The sequence below is a fragment of the Lontra canadensis genome, unplaced genomic scaffold, assembly GCF_010015895.1.
Source record: "Lontra canadensis isolate GAN:19392208 unplaced genomic scaffold, GSC_riverotter_1.0 scaffold12, whole genome shotgun sequence".
Classification (NCBI taxonomy): Eukaryota; Metazoa; Chordata; class Mammalia; order Carnivora; family Mustelidae; genus Lontra; species Lontra canadensis.
The window spans coordinates 12,529,827-12,550,015 of NW_022631006.1; the positions used below are offsets into that span (position 1 = coordinate 12,529,827).

General features: G+C 37.8%; 1 protein-coding gene across 3 annotated transcripts in view; it reads left to right on the plus strand.

Moving 5' to 3' along the window:
- CEP152 (centrosomal protein 152) overlaps window positions 1-20,189 on the plus strand; it is a 95,104-nt gene that overhangs the window by 18,115 nt on the left and 56,800 nt on the right. For all 3 annotated transcript variants that reach the window (XM_032856554.1, XM_032856556.1, XM_032856555.1), the window contains exons 7-12: window positions 873-1,013; window positions 2,092-2,231; window positions 5,333-5,533; window positions 10,530-10,677; window positions 12,339-12,430; window positions 13,276-13,439. In XM_032856554.1, the coding sequence (XP_032712445.1) occupies window positions 873-1,013; window positions 2,092-2,231; window positions 5,333-5,533; window positions 10,530-10,677; window positions 12,339-12,430; window positions 13,276-13,439 (886 nt within the window). The remainder of the gene's footprint in view (window positions 1-872; window positions 1,014-2,091; window positions 2,232-5,332; window positions 5,534-10,529; window positions 10,678-12,338; window positions 12,431-13,275; window positions 13,440-20,189) is intronic.

Consider the following 20,189-nt stretch of genomic DNA (forward strand, 5'->3'; position numbering starts at 1 on the left):
AGTAGTTAAAAAAAAAATGACTGGGGAGAGGTGTGGCCTGTAGACTGCTCATTCTTGAGTTAACCCTGTTCTAAGTTGACCTGTAACAAAGTTTTCAGTCTTCAGGTCTCAGCCTTATCTCTTTTTTAAAAAGAAGATTGTTTTGTTTGTTGGCAAGTAGAAGTATCGTTCTAGAAGAAAATGAAGAAAAATATTTGTCGTTTTGTGGTTGAAGCACTATCCTCCTCCTACACATCACTTTTTCTCTTTTTCCCCCCAGTCATTTTTAAGTGGTCCCTAAAGTGACTTTAATCATTTCTGAAGGAAGACCTCAAAATTCTTTATTCATCTCTTCATTGATTTATTAGTGCAGCAGTTATGTGCTAGCATGAATGTGAATACGATGTAATTCCCATTCCTGTTTAAGATAAAACACTTTGAGAAGAGTGCCTAGAAATTTCCTTTAAAATTGGCTTTATAGAATCTGATGTAGTTTTCTTTTTTCAATTTTATGAGAACATAGAACTCTGTTCCATTGTAATTGGTATGTGCTTATTTTTAATTAGACAAAATGGTAGTGTGACTCAGGGTTATACTCTAGACCAGTGACTTCTTAAACTTTTCTGGCAGTGACCACAGTAAAAAGTACCTTTTTTACATTGTGATGAGGTCTTATAATATTTACCTATGTAAATAAGTATACGTAATGAGAACACATTTCACAAAATAATCATTATTCATACTCCATGATGCACTCGGATATACTGTCTTATTTTTTTAAAAAATAGTAATCAAAATTCACTGAATTGATTTCATGATACTAATGAGTTGTATCCACAAATTTACATGTAGGTATGTTTTTATCTAATAAATTATCTCTAATTTTAATGCAGATGCTGCAGAAAATATGCAGATTATCCAACTTCAGGTTCTTAACAAAGCAAAAGAGAGACAACTAGACAATTTAGTTGAAAAGTTAAATGAAAGTGAGCATCAAATTAGATATCTGAATCACCAGCTTCTGATAATCAAAGGTAAGATGACACCTGTTGGGTGCTGTCATTTATGAGGTACACTAAAGCTAGACATCTTGTTTCTAACAGCTTATTTTAAATATGAAGCTTGGAGAGTGGATGCGCTTGGTCAAAGGGCTCCTAATGAGTCAGAATGGAACAAAAACCCAGGATTTTGACACCTTGCCTTGGATTATTTCTCACCAGGACATTCTATTTTGAGGTCCTCGCTTTCTCATTCTCTTCTGTTGGGCTGTTAGAATCAGTGAACGTTATTTAACTATGCTGATAGCGTTCTGTCCTAATAAGTTGTTGATTCCATATGCAGTTTACCTTGGATGAAGTATTCCAATTCCCAGAGAGACTTGTGTTTAGTTTGCAATACATTTTCTAAGCCTACAGATTAAAATAAGATTTTAATCCAAGTAAGAGTTTGTGATCTCAAACTCCTTTTGGTGTGTCAAGGAGAAAAATAGTGCCATTACTGAGAGAGGCACATAGAGGAAAACAGTTTCAAGTTATAATTGTTTACTCTTCATGCATTCTGTAGTTTTGGTCAATGGTGAAATTTTCATTTGTAGAATAATTTTGTGACTGAACTCTAGCTTGTTTCAAACTTAATTAATAGTGAAAAGATCTCTTTCTGTAATGTTTATAAAATTTATTTTGAGAGAAGAACTTGTAAACTGTTACTATAAAGTATGTGGAAAGAATTTAAGATTAGGTGAATGTTAAAGTTCATTGCAAGTGCGTATGAAAAACAAATAGTCTTCAGATTCCTTCTTTGATTAGCAGGGATTTGTCCCATCTATGTAACTTCTCAAGTAAACAAATGCTGAAACCATTGTTAGGAAATTTTGTGGTCCTCAAAAGGATACAGTAATATTTTTGAGAGAAGTGGTTCTGATTTTCTCAATTTTTTGGTGCCACTGAGGCATTCTTTTTTGGAACTTTCCTGGTTTTCTCTAAATCAACTGAAGTTTACTATCTGAATTGAACTGAACATTCATATGATACCAACCTGATATTTGATAAGAGATTGTGAAAATAAGGGTCCCTGCACAGTAAGTTATTTATATAATAATTTTTAATGTTGTAGATGAAAAGGATGGTTTGACCCTCAGCCTCCGAGAATCACAGAAACTCTTTCAGAATGGAAAAGAAAGAGAGATACAGCTTGAAGCACAAATAAAAACACTGGAGACCCAAATACAAGCATTAAAAGTGAACGAGGAACAGGTAAATATTTTATCGTGATTATTTGTGGTAAAAGATTATTCATTACAGTGAAAACTTTACTTAACTTTTGGTAATGTGGGGCTAACCTTAGCAGAACTTTGCAGTTTATATCTTCTTCCAGCGTCAGCCTGCTTTGGTTTCCCTGACCTTGGAGGGACGATGCTCTCATATACCCAGTCATCTGTTTACCAGATAAACATCTGCACAGCTCCTCTGTTCCCTCTCATCCAGTCAGCCTCTACCTTCTGTTGAGTCTCCACATTTCTGTCACCATGTCCCTGATTCAGGATTTTACCATTAGTTGCAAAAGTATCTTAACTAGTCTCTAGTCTTTTTTTTAAGGAGTGGGGGGTGTAAGAGTGGGAGGAGGGGCAGAGGTTGCTGGAGAAAGAGAATCTTAAGCAGGCTCCATGCCCAGTGTGGAGCCCAATGCGAGGGTTGATTTCATGACCCTTTGAGATTGCGACCTGAGCTGAAATCGAGAGTCGGGCACTTAACCCATGAGTCATCCAGGTGTCCCTAGTCTCTAGGCTTTTACCCCTTCTGCAAATCCTCTCTTGGCCAGTCTTTCTAAAATCCTGATTGTTTTTCCCTTGCTTAAGGCCTGACCCCACTTTACTTGTGGGATGAAGTATGGCATGGAAATGGCCATCAGATCCTTGCCTACCTCTTTCCTTATTCTTCTCAAACTCAATAGTGCATGTGTTGCTTTTATGTACTTGTATATGCCATTCCTTCTCTCTGGAAGGTGCTTTCCTCAGCAAACTGCTAGTTGATTAACACGCCCTGCTGGTGGGTTTTCTTTTCCTAAGTCTTCCCTGCCTTCTGGCACACAATAGGAGGTCAGTACAGGTTGAGTGAATGCTGTTGAAAACTGATGTAACCTGTACATATTTTGTCTTATGTATTTCTCTATTCTTGCTCTGATACTGGCACAACTATGGTTTTATGGTGTGTTTTAAAATGTGGTGAACAAACTAGTATTCTTAAAAAATTTGTAGCTCTTTTTCACATTTTCTTTTCTAGATTTTGCATATCAACTTTTTATGTTTGTAAAAAATCTTGTTGGGATTTTGATTAGTGAGGCATGAGGCATTGTGTTTACTATTTTATCGATGAATTAATCAAGTTTTGGAGAAGTCAAAATTGCCCAAGGTTACGAAGCCAGTTATTGACAAAACAGCAGCGCCTGAATTTCCTGACCCCGGTAGACTTGCCTTTAAAGTGGTGGCACAAGGGAGCCTGGCTGGCTCAGTTGGTGGAATGTGTGACTTGATCTGGGGGTTGTGGGTTCAATCCCCACATTGGGTATAGAGGTTAGTTAAAAATAAAATTAAAAAAAAAAAGTGGTACATTCTTTGATTAATGAGATAGATAGCCATTTAATGGTTGGAAATGGTCATAAGTCATTGGTAGCGAAGGCTGGTGGGGGTGACTCATGAGAGAGATACTGTTCTGGAGGTGGGGGGAAGGAAGGTGGTTAAAATTAAAAGTGCCTATAAAGTTGTGAGGTTGGTTTTGGAGATGTGTGGCTAGTTCTGAGGATGGTTCTATGAAAGAATTTAAACAATGCTGTCTCATAGCTGGCTCCTTATCCTTTGGGTGTCAGCTAAAACAAGCCACGTTATATCTAGAGTAGCCCATAGCTCCATATCCCTACTCTCCTTCATCATTCCATATCCTGTTATTCTGTTTTAAAACGATCTGAAACGATCTCTTTGTTTACTTGTTATTGTTTGTCTCTTTCCACCAGAAAGTAGCAAGAGCTTGGACCTTGCCTGTCCTGTCATCATGTCCTTAAGTTTTTAGAAGCCTGCCTGGTACAAAGTAGTCCCATTCTTTATTGAGCAAATGAATAACTGTCATAAGCGCTTTAAACAGTATTGGAATAAATGGTCAATCTCTGTAACAGAAAGGAAGAATAAGCCTCATTTGAAATTTTAATTTTTTGTGTAAAAGACTGTTAGCATTTTTAACTTTCTGAAAATTGATAGTTCTTATAAAAAGTTGAATTGCTTTTATATAGTAAAATGTTATAACTTTTAAATCTTTTTATAAATTAAAAATTGCATGTATAAAAAAATACAGCATAAATGAAAACATAAAAGCAACAGAATCACCACATGTACTAATTTTCTATTGTTAGCATAAACTTAATGGCTTGAAACAATGCATATTATCTTACTGTTCTAGAGGCTGGAAGTCTGACATGGGTCTCACCGGGTGAAAATCAAGCTGTCAGCAGGGATTTGTTGCTTTTCAGAGGCTCTAAGGAAGAATCCATTTTCTTGCCTTTTCTATTTCTAGCTCCTGGAGGCCACCGGCATTCCTTGGCTTATGGCCCATTTTCATCTTCAGAGCCAGAAGTCACTGGTTCTGATTTTTCTGCCTCAGTTTTCCTCATTTAAGGACCTTTCTTGAAACATTGGGCCCACCCAGATAATCCAGGATAATCATTTTTAATTTAAGGTCATCTGAATAGCAATTTTAATTTGGTCTACAGCCTTACTTTTCCCTTGCCATGTGACATAACATATTCACAGGGTTTAGGGATTAGGATAAGGCCCTCTTTTGGGAACCGTTGTTTAGCCTGGTACACCATTGTTTTTTCCAAAACTGTAGAGATTCAAAACTTTGTTTTTAACAAATGGTCATTGACAGTTTTCATTAGTCTTTCAAGAAATGGTTGTCATTTTTCTGTGACCCAGCAATTGGCTTGCCCCTCACACTTGGTTCACAGAGCAATGCAAACAGTGCTGGGACCACTATTGTAGCAGCAAATGCCTTGTCTGGTACCCACATTGCCATTATGCTGAGCAAAATCCTCTATCACTCTCCTCAGGTAACTATAGGTTCTTTTTCTCAGTGAATGTTTCCAGCAACTGGAAACATTTTTTAGGAGTGGGGGGTATAAGGTAAAATGGTAATGGCCTGGTGGGTTCCAGCTAGGGAAGTCCTAAGGAACTAAATCTGCCCCACCATAGGGAGACCCTTTCTTGACCATTCTTCTTGAAGGATGGTTGATTTTTGGCATTACAATCTATGAAGAGAGGACAGAGTTAAAGTACTGCAAACATGGCTCTCTTGTGTATATCCGCTAGATGATTAAGAAGTCCAGGACAACTGAAATGGCTCTGGAGAGCCTGAAGCAGCAGCTGCTAGACCTCCATCACTCGGAATCCCTTCAGCGTGCTAGAGAGCAGCATGAGAGCATCGTGATGGGCCTCACGAAGAAGCACGAAGAGCAAGTGGTGTCCTTACAAAGGAAGCTGGATTCTACAGTTATTGCCCTTAAGGAACAGGTTAGGAGGCTTTCACATAAGCAACTGTTATAAATGAGGAAGGCTGGCTATTTTTTGTAACTGATATTTTGTGGTTCCTCATGTGAAAATTTTGGATGTTTGCAGTAGGTGTTTATAAGTAAAACTTAAAAGCCAATGATTTTTCATCAATGAATATGTCCTGAAGGCTTAATTTTGGAAATTCTCTCCCTAATAGAATTGGTTAGTACTTTCTCAGTTCTCACATTACTAGTCCTGTATTTGTACAGTATTTACACATATTGTTGTTGTTGCCCTAGAGCAAATCCATACCGAAAAGAGTGAGTGTTCTGGGAGCTGGAGTGAACTTGAGAGGTTGTCCTGGGAGCTTAAACAGTAGAAAGTCTTTCTTGAGTAATTTACCTGTCAGTAAATATTGTGTATAAGTGGTTCTTGGGAGAAGAGTTAATTTTTGAGAATAGTGTAATAACATAAGGATGAAAGTCTGATCTAAAATCGCCGAGATGTGAAACTTGAGCATCTCTCACAGTCTGTATTATTTCTGCCCCAAAGAGAATAAAATAGAAGATGACGGGGAGTCAGGTGGTGAGTTTGCTTGTGTTCCAAACCCCAGGTAACCACTTGAATGAGTAAAATTTCAGAGTGTAATTTACTTCATGTAATTTTAAAATTAATTTAACCCTAGGGAAGAAGAGCAAAAAAATAAAATGGGAGGGTATGGCACATCCTACCACACTTAAAATTCATCCTGATTTGTGTTGCTATTTTTTATTTATAATAGCTGACTAAATTTTTCCATATTTTAGGTAGAAGTACCTAAGATTAGGTACATAAGTACTGCATTATTACCAGTAATAATTGTATTCCATCTTATTTTTATATATATTTATATGAGTTATGAGATTTATTTTCTTAAATATACTTTTTGTATAGAAAAATATTGTGAGTTTGATTGGTGTGGAGGCTATGTGCGGAAAGACAAAAGCTATGCCAAATTATTGAAAAAATCTTCAGTATTTAAACAAATGACATCTGAGATACAGTTTTATTTATTTTGGCTATGTTGGTATAGTAGCATTAAAGTTAGTTGGACTTGGACAGTGGTCCTTTTTGGATGACAAGAGGGGTGGAGTCTGGTGGCTTTTCCTTGCAGGGTAGAGGATCTCTCCATTCTCTGCTGACTTTGGCACATTACACAGGGGAGGGCTGAAAGAAATTCTTGCTGTGTTCAATCCCTGTGCCCACTCCATTCTGTTTTCACCACTACCCCTCCCCCCATCCCCAATAAAAGGACCTTGGACTAGAACACAGAACAAAGCCTTGATTTTGTGCTGTGTTTCAGATTCCTGAACCACAGATTGAAGGTGTTGACTGATGTCTTTTCTACTGTTACATTCTGTGAATGATTTTATTTTTTTTAAACATATCGTAAGATTGATGTTAGCCCTCTGGATGTAATTGCATAGCTGCTCTGCAAAGTGATGATTCCGAAGTGCTTATAGTTTTTCCTCTTGGGAATGTTTCTTAGGGTATTTCTTTTGTGCTGACAATTTGGGATCAGTTGGCTCAACAGTATTTTTAATAAAAAGACAATCCATACTATCTTAGAATCCAAATTGAGATTCCTGGTTAGAAAGCCGCTATAAATTAGATCAACCAGGAGCTAGGGAGTTGCCTGCCTATAATCAGAAAAAAGGTATGAATATTCTATACAGAGAGGGTTGATTTCTTAGAGTAGCTGGTAACCATACATACATTCTGCATTTTGCCCCTTGCCCTCTTTTTCTTTATAAAGTTATTGAAGAGGGATATACTTTATAAAGTATTTCCCTTTCAGACAAACCTTTTCTTATGTTCCATTCAGCACAGTACCAAGACAACTAAAAGAATTCTTGGAAAATAGTAGCAAGGTACAAATGACTGGATAATTTAGTAGATGAACTTGAGTAAGTTTCTCAGTGGGAAAGGACTACAGTTGTAAACTAATCATATTGTTATACTCAGCCGAAACTTCTTGGAGCTCGTGTTCCTTCAGTGACAGAACTCTCTTATAGCAAACCATCTCCTGGACTCTCCTGTCTTCTGTCTCCCATTCTTGGGAGTGTCATGTTCTGAGGTCTCTGAATGTCAGGTTAAGATCTCTGATTATCTCCTTGATGGTATAAAATCTTTCTTCACTCTGATCTTCTTGAAATCTGCAGCTTTGGGTGAAGTCATGGACTTTGGTTTCTATGTCATAACTTTTGCCTGGTCTACTTTCTAACTTTCCTTTAACCTTATATTTAAAGGCTCCAGTTGAAATACCTTCTCTTGGCTAAGAGATTACCACAGACCTTTGTGTGGCATAATACTCATGTCTCTGTGCTCTAAAAATCTGTTCAATTCTATTTGCTCCCATAGATTCAGCTATTATCTCTGTCATCACACTTGTCTTGCTCAGTTTTTTTTTTTTCATATTTTTATTACATTCAGTTAGCCACTGTTTTGTACATAATTAGTTTTTGATGTAGTGTTCACTGATTCATTGGTTAAGTATAACACCCAGTGCTCATCATAACACGTACCCTCCTCAATACCCATCACCCTATTTCCCCTCATCCCCACCCACCTCCCATCTGAAACCCCCACATAGTTTCTTGGGGTCCATAGTTTCTCATGGTTCATCTCCCTCTCTGATTTTCCCCTTTGGATTTCCTTCCCTTCCCCTATGTCCTCCATGCTATTGCTTATGTTCCACATGTGAGTGAAACCATATGGTAACTGTCTTTCTCTTCTTGACTTAACTTCATTTAACATAATCCCCTCCAGTTCCATCCATGTGGATGCAAATGGTGGGTATTCATCCTTTCTGATGGCTGAGTGATATTCCATTGTATGTATGGACCACATCTTCTTTATCTATTCATCTGTTGAAGGGCATCTCAGCCCCTGCCACAGTTGGGCTATTGTGGACATTGCTGCTTGTTGAGTCTTAAAGCTTCAGCCTTTAACCATCTTGAACTGCATGTTCTCACTCAAGCTACCCATAGAAAAGAAGGAATGACTCATTTTGTTTATTCATTTTTGAGGGTCTTCTAATTGTTTTTATTTTTTTATTATGTTAGTCACCATACAGTACATCATTAGTTTGATGTAGTTAGTGTACCATGGTATTGAAACTGAGCAAATTTGAGTGTAATTGGTTTCCCTGAACTTGTCAATAGGAAACAACATGGTTCAGTTGATTGTTGCATTTAGTCAAGGTATTGCCACCATCGACCTTCTCTTCATGTGTTTTTCATATCTACTTTTTCTTGAACTTTCTTTTTGCCAGTTCTTAGTCTCTTATAAAAGTATTACGGCCTCCCCAGCCCATAAATGTGGCCTCCCCAGCCCATAAATATTGTCTCCCCACCCCTTCTCACACATACATTCACGCTGTTGTTAATGTTAGCCCATTCATTGTGTTTGCCGTGTTATTTTGGCGCTTTAGGACCATGCTTTTCAAGCTGGCTTGGGAATCCGCAGCAATGTGCCAAGAGGTTTGCACTGTTGAATAAACATGGAGCAGTTTCCAGAAGCTTCATTTTGCTCAGAAATTTGGTAGAAAAAATTTAAAGCAAACATGACTACATTATGAAATAGAATGCAAAATTCACACGAATTTTTTAACTAAAATAGGAGACTTCAGAGTCCCTTTCCTCTGCTTAGTGATGCTGTCAGTATCCTTATGAGGTGTACCTTATGTTACTATCCTTAAAGCATTATTGGGCTTTAGGTTATCCTATGGATCAGGTCGCAAATGCCTTCTCTTTGCTTCAAAACCCTCCCTTGATATTCTTAATACTTATTTTCTTGAGGCTTTTTCAGGTAACTTCAGCCAGTTAACTTACTCCTGCCTGTCTCATGCTCTGCAATTCAGCCTGTGTAGTCTTTTTTGTTTTTTGGGTTTTTTTTTTTTAAGATTTTTATTTATTTATTTGATGGAGAGAGACACAGCAAGAGAAGGAAACAAGCAGGGGGAGTGGGGGAGGGAGAAACAGGAAGCCTGACGTGGGGCTCTCGATCCCAGGACCCTGGGATCATGACCTGAGCTGAAGGTAGATGCTTAACCACTGAGTCACCCAGGCATTTCCATGTGTAGTCTTTCGTGAATGAGAAGGGATGATTTCTTCTATATAGGCTTGGGACTAGCATGGCTTATTACTCCTAAACACATTTTTCTTTTTGAAGAAATTTGAATATATTATATACATGCTCCCTATTTTTCTATATATCCCCATACAGTTACACACATGAATGTATGCATGTGTGCGTGCACAAGTGCGTGCACACACATACACATACACATATATCCTGTCTGGTTTTCTCTGTCATTCATTTTTAAAGGGTTGTTTGTTTGTTTTTATAATGCTCACTGTGTATAAGGCACTGCATAGGTACCTTCAAGGAGACTTTATTAAGAAAAATAAGACATGTAAAAGGTAGAAAAATAAGAGAGACAGATTAAGTATAAAAGAAGTTCAGAGGAGGGAGAGATTATTTTTGGCTGCTCAGAGTAGAATGAGCTTTTGGCTCTTCAGAATAAGTGAGTTTCCATGTATTTATCTGAATCCTTGCTATCTTGGGATATAGGTTCCATGGTTCAAAGTGGTCTGCCTAAATGTATATACATACACTTAGACTGACAGTGTAACATGCAGATAGAGGTAGGTATAATACATTTTCTTTGGCCTGAATCGAATCTAGTTTTAGAATATCGATGTCTTGTGATTGTAGAACAGAAAGGACTTCAGAAATCATTGAATTTAACCTTTATTAGCATAATTATAAAAGGAAAAACAGATGGAGAAGTTGATGACTCCCCCAAGATCATAAAAATTTGTTCTAACTTCCCGTCCTGTGCACTTAACCTTGAAAAAGAGGTGATGCTGCTCCGTGATTTTATGTTTGAGCTAAAATCCAATTATGTATTTTGTTAGTTTAGTATTTAATAACTGATCATGAAAATGACTTCTTGAATACTTTTTCTACTTAGGAAGATATTTGTTGTCATTTGAAAGATCAAGTGAAAGAACTGGAAAGGAATCAAGAAGCAATGAAATTAGAAAAGACTGAGATCATTAACAGATTGACGAGAAGTCTAGAGGAGAGTCAGAAGCAGTGTGCCAACTTCTTGCACTCAGGTGGGTGTCCAGGATGAACCCTTGTCTCCCCAGGTGACTAGTATAATATGCAGAGAGAACACAGTAGGATCTGTGAATTATTAAAATCCAGAAAAGACAGAAAAGATCATCAGTGACAATTTTTTAAACATTACTAGTATATATGTATAAAGGTATAATGTGTTTTCATTAGATAATGTAGAGAACATAAACAAGTACAAAGTAGCAAATAAAAATAACCAATAATCCTGTGACACAGAGGTAACTTTTTAATGTTTGAATGCATTGCCCTCAAGTGAAATTGAACACATACACTTAGGTAATTCCCTGCTTCTGCACATAATACATTTTTGAAAACATACCAAAGCTGAATGTGCAAAATTTGAACAATAAAATGTATGTTAGAAGGTGGGTTCTATCCCTGGGAAGTAAAAATGATTATGAAATCCCATTATATTTTGCTTTTTAACATCATCAGTCTGATCATGTGTTTCTATTGTTTTATGAAACTTCTTTAATTTTTTTTTTTTTCCCCTCTCGCACTTAACCTGGTCAGTTGAAGCTAGGGAGTTCTATTTTTGTCATGCTTAAGATTTCTCATGTGGTTTCCATGGTATTAAGTTTATGACCTACATTGTTCATCATTAGTTTCAGCAGTACTTTTCTTATCTGTTTTTATAGAATGACATTAGAGTAAAAGGCAATAAAATAATCACATGTTTATGCAAACTGTCCCACCGACAAAACTGCCCTGGGTGCTGGTGAGTAGCTCCTGCTGTGGAAATAGCTCAGTGGTTCTTCAGGACCCGACATATGAAAGTCACGCTTTGGCACGTAAAGCCTATTCAGACTGTTGGTACAATGTGTATCAGAGTCACTTACTCAGAATCTGAAGGTGCTGAAGTCAAAGGCTGTCAAAATATGTATGTGCAGGGATTTTGGTAGGGGCAAAATTTGGCTTATACCGTTTGGGCCCCCACTCCCTCTTCAGTTTTGTATCCGTTTGTTTCACATGGTATTATTTAGTGAGCTTTTCTCCTTGCCACTAAAGGGTTTGAAAATACTATTTTCTTTCGTTGCATAATATGCCATCATTACTCTGCTTAACCATTTCCCAGATGCTCATTTTCTTTTGAGAAGGCCCCATAAAGTTCCTTTTAAATGGGAGCCTCCCCTAGTACATTTAAAACATTAGGTTACCGAAGTTTCCGAAGCATGGCCCGAATATGGTTTTTTCACATGTGGAGGTGGGGGTGGTGGAAATAAAAGCATTTCGAAAGAAGCTAAAGGCAGCAAGATGTAGTTTTCTTATTAGAGGGTAGAAATGGGTTCCAAAGAATTTTTGCTTTGGCTTTCTATGAGTTGGAACGTTATGCTCCTGGTAAAGGACTCGTGGAGTATTAAGGTCTGTAGACGTGGCTGATTTGATTCATCGCAAGGTCACAGTAGTCCCAAGTCTTCAACCTCCCAGGGACATAAGAGCAGCCATAAGTGTGTGGACATGTCTTGGAAATGTCTGGACCTCTGCCTTCTGGGTCCCAGTGGCTACACCTTTGTGCTCCTAGAAAGGTAATAAATCAGAGCTCCACCTTCATAGCCTCAGTGGATTCAAGGTCTTCTGAACATCGTGGGTACTTTGTCCCTTTACTTGTGGTGTACTCTGTGATTTTTTTCCCCCACAGGCTCCGTACAGGAGGTGGCTCAGCTACGGTTCCAGCTGCAGCAAGCACAGAAAGCACATGCTATGAGTGAAAACATGAACAAGGCTTTGCAAGTGAGTGTTGCCACTTGGAAGAGACTCTGTGGGTAACTGAATTAGGCAGTGCTTACTTCACTTTTCTGAAACTTGGATTTCTCTATAAAGGAGGTAGTTGGACCATCTCCAGACCAGACACTGAGAGTTGTTCGCAGTCTCACCCACACAGTTAGGTAGTCAAGCCCTGGTCCTTCTTGACTGCAGAGCCAGGGCACCGCCCCCTGCCCCCAGGCTGCCTGTAGCCTCCTTCACGTGGCGTGTCCTTTCATTTTTGGGTGTATCCCGGAGATAAGTACATGTACAGGTGTGCGGGACCTGCAGTTTCGCTGCAGCTCTCTCACCTCCTCCTCCAGCGCTACTTACATTTTCCACTGGAGGATGAATTCCAGTGTTAGCTCTGCTGGAAAGACACATTCTGCCTTTTCCCACCAGCAGACTAAAGTACAACACGTTCTTGGCAAACCAGTCCACTCTGTCCTCTAGGATGCTAAAAAGTGCTGCCGTCAATTTCTCAGCTCAAGGGACACTTTTTGTGGAGGACAGAACGTAAGCGAGGGAGGGGTGAGAGAAGCTCCTTACATTTGCTTTCTTCTTCATTTATTCATTTGTTCATTCAGTTTACTTGAAAACCAATGTGTGCTGGCCTTTCTAAAGTTATATATATCTCTCTGTGTATATATACCTCTAAAGTTATTAATGTATATATTAGTTTTACACCTGTGTTCATAGCAGCATTATTTTAAAGTTATTTTTAGTGTATGTGAAGAAGCATTTCTGCTGATCATTAAAATGAATTTCGAAGCATAGATGAATGACTGATTCTTTCAGGTAAGAAAATAATTTTCAATAATTTTTTGTTTCAGGAAGAATTAGCAGAACTGAAAGATGAAATTTCTCTCTATGAATCTGCTGCAAAATTAGGAATACTTCCAAGTGACTCAGAAGGAGAATTAAATATAGAACTCACTGAATCATATGTGGATTTGGGTATTAAAAGTGTCAACTGGAAAAAATCCAAAGTGAAGAGGTATTAAGAAAATCATTTACTATAGAAGAACCTACATTAATAGTACTGACGATACATGTAAATAAGTGACACCAGGCATGACATGATGAGCTGACTAGGGGGACTTGAATATGGGACAGAAGTTTTTAGATATTTCTAATGAAGTGTAAATGTCTGAAATCAAAATGAACGAAACCTCAACTATTGATATTGTACTATCTTTGGTACCGGTAGGCACATCAGTTTCAGTAAGGTAAAAATGATGAAGTTACAGTTAAAATATACAGAGTAAATTCTATGACTGAGGTTATATATCTTTTATTATTAAGGCAAGGACATATTTTTATTCACACTGTGTTGAAGTCGGGTACATGGCATTTATCAGTGTATCAATGGCATGTGAGAAAACAAGCATTATTTTTCATAGGATCTTTCCTGTGACCTTACTTTTAAAATAGAGATTCTGTCTTTTATTCCGCTGTTTAACACAGATACTTCAGCAATCTCATGAAAGGGAGGGCCTTCTCCTCCCTTGCAGGGAGTGAGGTGGTAGAAGAGGGAACACATTTTGGTGCCATTAAATACTTAGTAGATGAATGAAGGACAGGATGTACACTCTTGAGGTACTCGCAGTCTGGAACGTGCTACCCAAGGCTCTGGGAGTGGAGTACGGAAGATGAGGATGAAAGTCTCCCTTCCGGCAGGGAGTTTGCATTTGCCTGGGCAGGGAGAGGGAGACCTACTTGTGAGCAGCTGAGTGCTGCATGCTACACGTTATCCCTGATGAACGAAGAAGCGTTTATCCAGTCATTCCTTCTGCTGGTGTGGGAGAAGGATGAAGGGTGGGTGTGTGGCAGAGCTGGCATGTAGGCCAAGGAGAGCCTTTCTTGAATGCATTCAAATGCCACACACCCACGGGCCAGTCGGTAGTTTCAGACTGAGTTTACCATCATCATTGTTCCAGGAGAGTGTTTATTACCTGCCGTGTTTCAGGTGTCCTGCAACTAAATACAAGTGTATGAATCTCCTGAAGGGTTTGCTCTACAATAGGTTTTAGAAGTGAGGTATTTTAATTCTGTGATTCCATTTTCAAAACAGTAAGATGACATTGAGAAAATTGAAATCTAAAGTGATCGGGTAATACTGTGAAACAAAGTGTTTATTCAGTTCAGTAAGGCTCCATTTATCTGGAGGGTTGGTCTTTCGGGACGTCCGTTTTGACAGATGACAGCTACAACCCAGCAGGAAGCTAGAACACAAATAGCACAACTAGCATGGGCACTGTGTTTAGCAGGAGCCTCCTGCAGGCTCTTACCCAGGGCCTTACTGACTTAGATTTGTGTGTATCCCATGAATTCTCTGAGTTCCAGGCTGTGCAGTAGCTGGGGTAGAGATTTGGGAGAGGTAATGCCAGCGTTTGAGCCCGCTAGCTCAGCCTTAGCAGGGAGAGAACTATGGGAACCGCAGCTGTAATCTCCCTCAAAATGACCGCGGTCATACTCCTGAGTTTTGAAGAAAGCCATCATCTTTGGTTAGTTAAAGCAAAAAAGGTGCATTATATTTTTTAGATGGATGTATATAAAATTTTGAAGTTAAAAGGTAGTTATCTGGAAAATTTACTGCTGTGAATGCCTTATTTCCTGTTCATGCCGGATTAGTTCTAAATGGCTAGTGGAAAGAGCATGGTTTTTAGACCCAGATTTTGTTTTGATTTGCAGTTTCGCCATTCATCACTAGCTTTGTGATCCTGGGCAAGTTTCTTGGTTTTCTGAGCCTGTTTTCTCATCAGGCTTTTTCTATTAAGTAGATTATAGATGTCCTTTGGGGTTAAAATGAGGATTAAAAGATAAAGGACCTCATAGAATATGTTCTTGCACATATTAGGCATTTATTTTTAATTAAAAAAATTATTAGTGAGTGTGCAAGCAGCGGGGGAAGGGTCAAAGGGAGAGATAGGATCTCAGACAGACTCCCTGCTGAGCATGGAGCCCGATGCAGCTGGACCCCAGGACCCTGAGATAATGACTGGAGCCGAAATCAAGAGTTGGACACCTAACCGACTGAGCCCCCAGGTGCCCCACACGTATCAGACATTTAATTGTTGATATTGCTATTATTATTTAGTAGATGATTGGCTAAAATATACCATTGATCCAGTTTTCATATTCTCTTTTAATTCAACATACACTTTGTAAAAGGTTTTTGATCCTCATCTCAACCTTGGGGAAACCTCAGATCTGTATCTTCATTTTAGGGTTGGGAAAACTGGAGCTGAAAGGGTTGAACTCTTTTGCCCAGGAAGAGAGACCATTAGCAGAGAACCAGTCCTGGAGCCCAAAACTTCACTGTCCTGTAAATCTGTTGGTTTATATTTACATGACAATCAAGTCTTTTTACTTTCAACTTCATTCTTCCTTATGTCTTGTATTTTAGAGCATTAAAGATTTAGTTCATCTCAAAGATTTTTCTCCAGGTTGTTGTTTTTGTTTTTTTGTTTGTTTTAATTTATTTTCTATTTTTTGTTAACATATAATGTATTATTTGTTTCAGGGGTACAGGTCTGTGATTCATCAGTCTTGCACAATTCACAGCACTCACCATAGCACATACCCTCCCGTGTCCATCACCTAACCACCCCATCCCTCCTACCCACCTCCCCTCCAGCAACCCTCAGTTGTTTCCTGAGATTAAGAGTCTCTTATGGTTTGTCTCCCTCTCTGGTTTCATCTTGTTTCATTGTTTCCTCTCTTCCCCTATGATCCTCTGCCTTGTTTCTCAAATTCCACATATCAGCGAGATCATATGGTAATTGTCTTCCTCTGATTGACTTATTTCATTTAGCATAATACCCTCTAGATCCATCCATGTCATTGCAAATGGCAAGATTTCATTTTTTTTTTTGATGGCTGCACAATATTCTACTGTATATATATATACCATATCTTTATCCATTCATCTATTGATGGACATTTATGCTCTTTCCATATTTTGGCTATTGTGGACACTGCTACTATAAACATTGGGGTGCAGGTGCCCCTTTGGATCACTACATTTCATTTGTATCTTTGAGGTAAATACACAGTAGTGCAATTGCTGGGTCGTAGGGTAGCTCTATTTTTAACTTTTGAGGAAACTCCATACTGTTTTCTGGAGTGGCTGCACCAGCTTTCATTCTTATCCAGGTTGTTATTAATTTTAATTTGAGCTATAATTAGCCTGGGAATTTGGAAAATAATACATATATGTTATATACAAATAATACATATATATTTTATTTTTTCAAGTAGACTTATTTCATCATGATATCTGCTAAAATGTATTCTTCTTCTGCCCTTTGTATTTAATTAGTACTCATAGCCAAAATCCTACAGTAATATAAAGCACATTCCTGTAAATATCCAACCTGAGACATCATATCACTATTTTAGTAAAAGGATTTCTGCCTCATTCAGCTAGGAAAGTGGAGAATAACTCAGCACAGAGTGAGTGGTCATTGAGATTCAGCTAGAAGACATCCTCTGAATCACAGGATTAGTGAAAAAAGGTTTAGTTTGTAGTCATCCCACCCACCAGCAGTTTAATAGATAGGAGTTTGGCTTTGAGGCAAAAGTAAAAATATTTATTTGTAGATCAAAAATATTTATTTGTAGGAGAAAAGAGATTTGTACCTTTTCTCTGCTGGATTGTGATTCTTAGAACAAGAGGAAGCCACAGTTTTCCCAGTGTCGAGAATTTTGGTTCTTTGTTGACTTGAGCTGCTTTCAAATCACTGACCCAAATATTAGCGGCTCCAAGCTTTTATTCTCAACTACCACCTCCCTCAAGCTACTGCCTAGTAAATTTTAAGGGTTTAGGCTCAGTGTTCTATTTCACATTCATAGAATTTGAGTAGCTAAATCTGCATGCAGCTTGCAGACAGCTTCCCCTCTCCCTTATTATAGTTGGCTGCGAAGCTCAAATAATAAACATTTAACAAGTGGAATGCCTTTTCCCTTTGGTCTTCTCAGCAGGCTTCATAAGGAACTACAGTTTATTTGGACTTAGGGGAACTGACTTCCACAGGGCTCAGCAGGACTGGTCACCACTGCTGACTTTTTCCCTTTTGGGAAAGAAGAGAAAATTATTTTAGCAAGCATTTTCTCTGCTCTCTGACTTGGCTCCCTCTAGGAGTACATGATGTGCTATTTCAGTGGTCAGCATTCAGTAAGAAAAGAAATTAGGGGTGCCTAATTTGTTAGTTGAGCAAAATAAGCCTTCTGCTAAAAGTTTTCCACATCTTACAGCTCAGGAAGATGCATTGTAATAGATTTTATACTTTTTATATAATTCTATTTCTGTGAATTATATTTTTATCTTCTATTACTATTTCTGTATAAATAGAAGTGGTTTAAGTAGATGAGATCTACACAGACATATTTATATCATATCAATGTCCTATACAGGTGTTGTGTATATTGGTAAATATGTAGTGTATTATAAGGAACTCCTTTTATAATATAGTGTCTAAAAAACCCTAATATTTTGTTCTCCTTTTCCCTCTGTCTCTCTGTATATATGTGTGTGTACACATAATATATATGTATATATTTCATTTGGAATCATCTGAAACTGAAGAACAGTAAAAATTAAACTCAAGATACTATTATTTATTTCTTTTTTTAGAACTACCTTTTAGTTTTTTAGAATAGTTTCAGATTACCAGAAAAATTAGTACAGAGTTTCCCTATACGCTGCACCCATTTTCCTCTGTTAACGTCTTGCACCAGCCTGGAACCTTTGTTATAGTTAATGAATTAATATTGACACATTATTAACTAATGCCCATAGTTTATTTAGATGTCCTCAGTTTTTGCCTGATGTCCTTTTTCTTTTCTAGAATTACACCCAGGATACCACATTACATTTAGGAGTTATGTTTCCTTAGGCTCCTCTTAACTTTCCATGTTTTTGATGACCTTGACAGTTTGAGAAGTACTGGTTAAGTTATTTGGTAGGAAACCCCTCTTGGAATTTGATGTTTCTTTTATGATTGTATTTTTTCCATGGGTTTTGTGGAGGAAGACCATAGTGATGAGATGCCATTATCTTCACATCATTTTAAGGGTGCATACTAGCAAAACTATTTCTCTTAAAAAGTAACATTTTCCTTTGGGATTGGGAGGGAGACAAACCATAAGTGACTTTTTTTTTTTTATTTAAAGATTTTATTTATTTGACAGAGAGAGACATCACAAGTAGAGATAGAGGAGGAAGCAGGCTCCCCGCCTAGCAGAGAGCCCGATGTGGGACACGATCCCAGGACCCTGAGATCAGGACCTGAGCCAAAGGCAGAGGCTTAACCCACTGAGCCACCCAGGCAGCCCCATAAGTGACTCTTAATCTCACAAAACAAACTGAGGGTTGCTAGGGGGAAGGGGATTGGGAGAAGGGTGGTTGGGTTATGGACATTGGGGAGGGTATGTGCTATGGTGAGTGCTGTGAAGTGTGTAAACCTGGCGATTCACAGACCTGTACCCCTAGGGATAAAAATATATGTTTATAAAAAATTAAAAAAAGTAACATTTTCCTTTATTATGGAAAAATTAGAAAATACAGATTAAGAAAATTAGAAGCAACATCATCTTCCTTTACCTCTGACAAAGAAAGCCACTTTTAACATTTTGGTGTATAATTTCCACATTATCTGTTTTGTGTATTTCTGAAAGATAAAATAATACTGAATATATTATTTGATAATGTGTTTTTTAAATTAATATATTCTGAGATCTATAGATGACAATGAATATTTTTGTATGTATTTACGGATGGATATGTGGATGAAGGAACTATAGTAATACACTTTTTATTTATTTATTTGTTTGATAAATAATGCAGTATTATCATCACAGGCATCTTTGTAGTCATGTCTTTAGGCACATCTTTAAGATGTGGGTGAATATCTCATCCACATCTTAAAGAAATCAGTACCTTAAAAAATTTCTTAAAAGAAATAAATACCTCTTGGATATGCCAAGAGGTGTGCACATATTTGAGGTTTTTGATACATATTTCAAGCAGCTCTGTAGTTTCATTATTACCCACATCGTGTGGCAATACCTAGTTCTGTGTATCCTAGCCAGTGCTGGAGTTTTCCTGTTTAAACTTTTTATGTAGTTAGATCCATCATTCTCTACCTGTATGATTTCTTGATGGTGTTTTTCTAGTAAGCTGTATAGTTTTATTTTACTTTTTAAACCTTTTAAAATCGAGAAATGTGCATGAAATGTAAGTGTACAGCTTAACTGATTTTAAAGTGAATGCCCATGTAACCACCACCCAGAAATAAGCATTGCCAGCAGCTGTTCATATGCCTCTTTCCAGTCATAACCTTGAAGTTAACAACTGTCCTAGCTGCTGTGTCACAATTGTTTTCTTTTTTTTTTGTTATCTCATAAGACCTAATTATTCCTACCTAAACACTATAGGTTAGGTTTGCCTTTATATAATGTAACTCATACGTTAGATGTTATTTTTTTCTTCTATAATTTTATTGAACTGTATTTAAAACACCATAAAATTCACCCGTTTGGAGTTTATGGTCCAGTGGTGTTTTGTATATTGAGAGTGGTGCAACCAGTACCACAACCTAATTTAGAACATTTCAACATCCCAAAAAAGAAACCCTATGCCTACATTCCTTGTTACCCCTTCTTGTCCTCACAGCTCCAAGCAATCACTAATCTACCTTCTACCTATGGATCTGCCTATTCTGTACATTTCACATGAATGGAA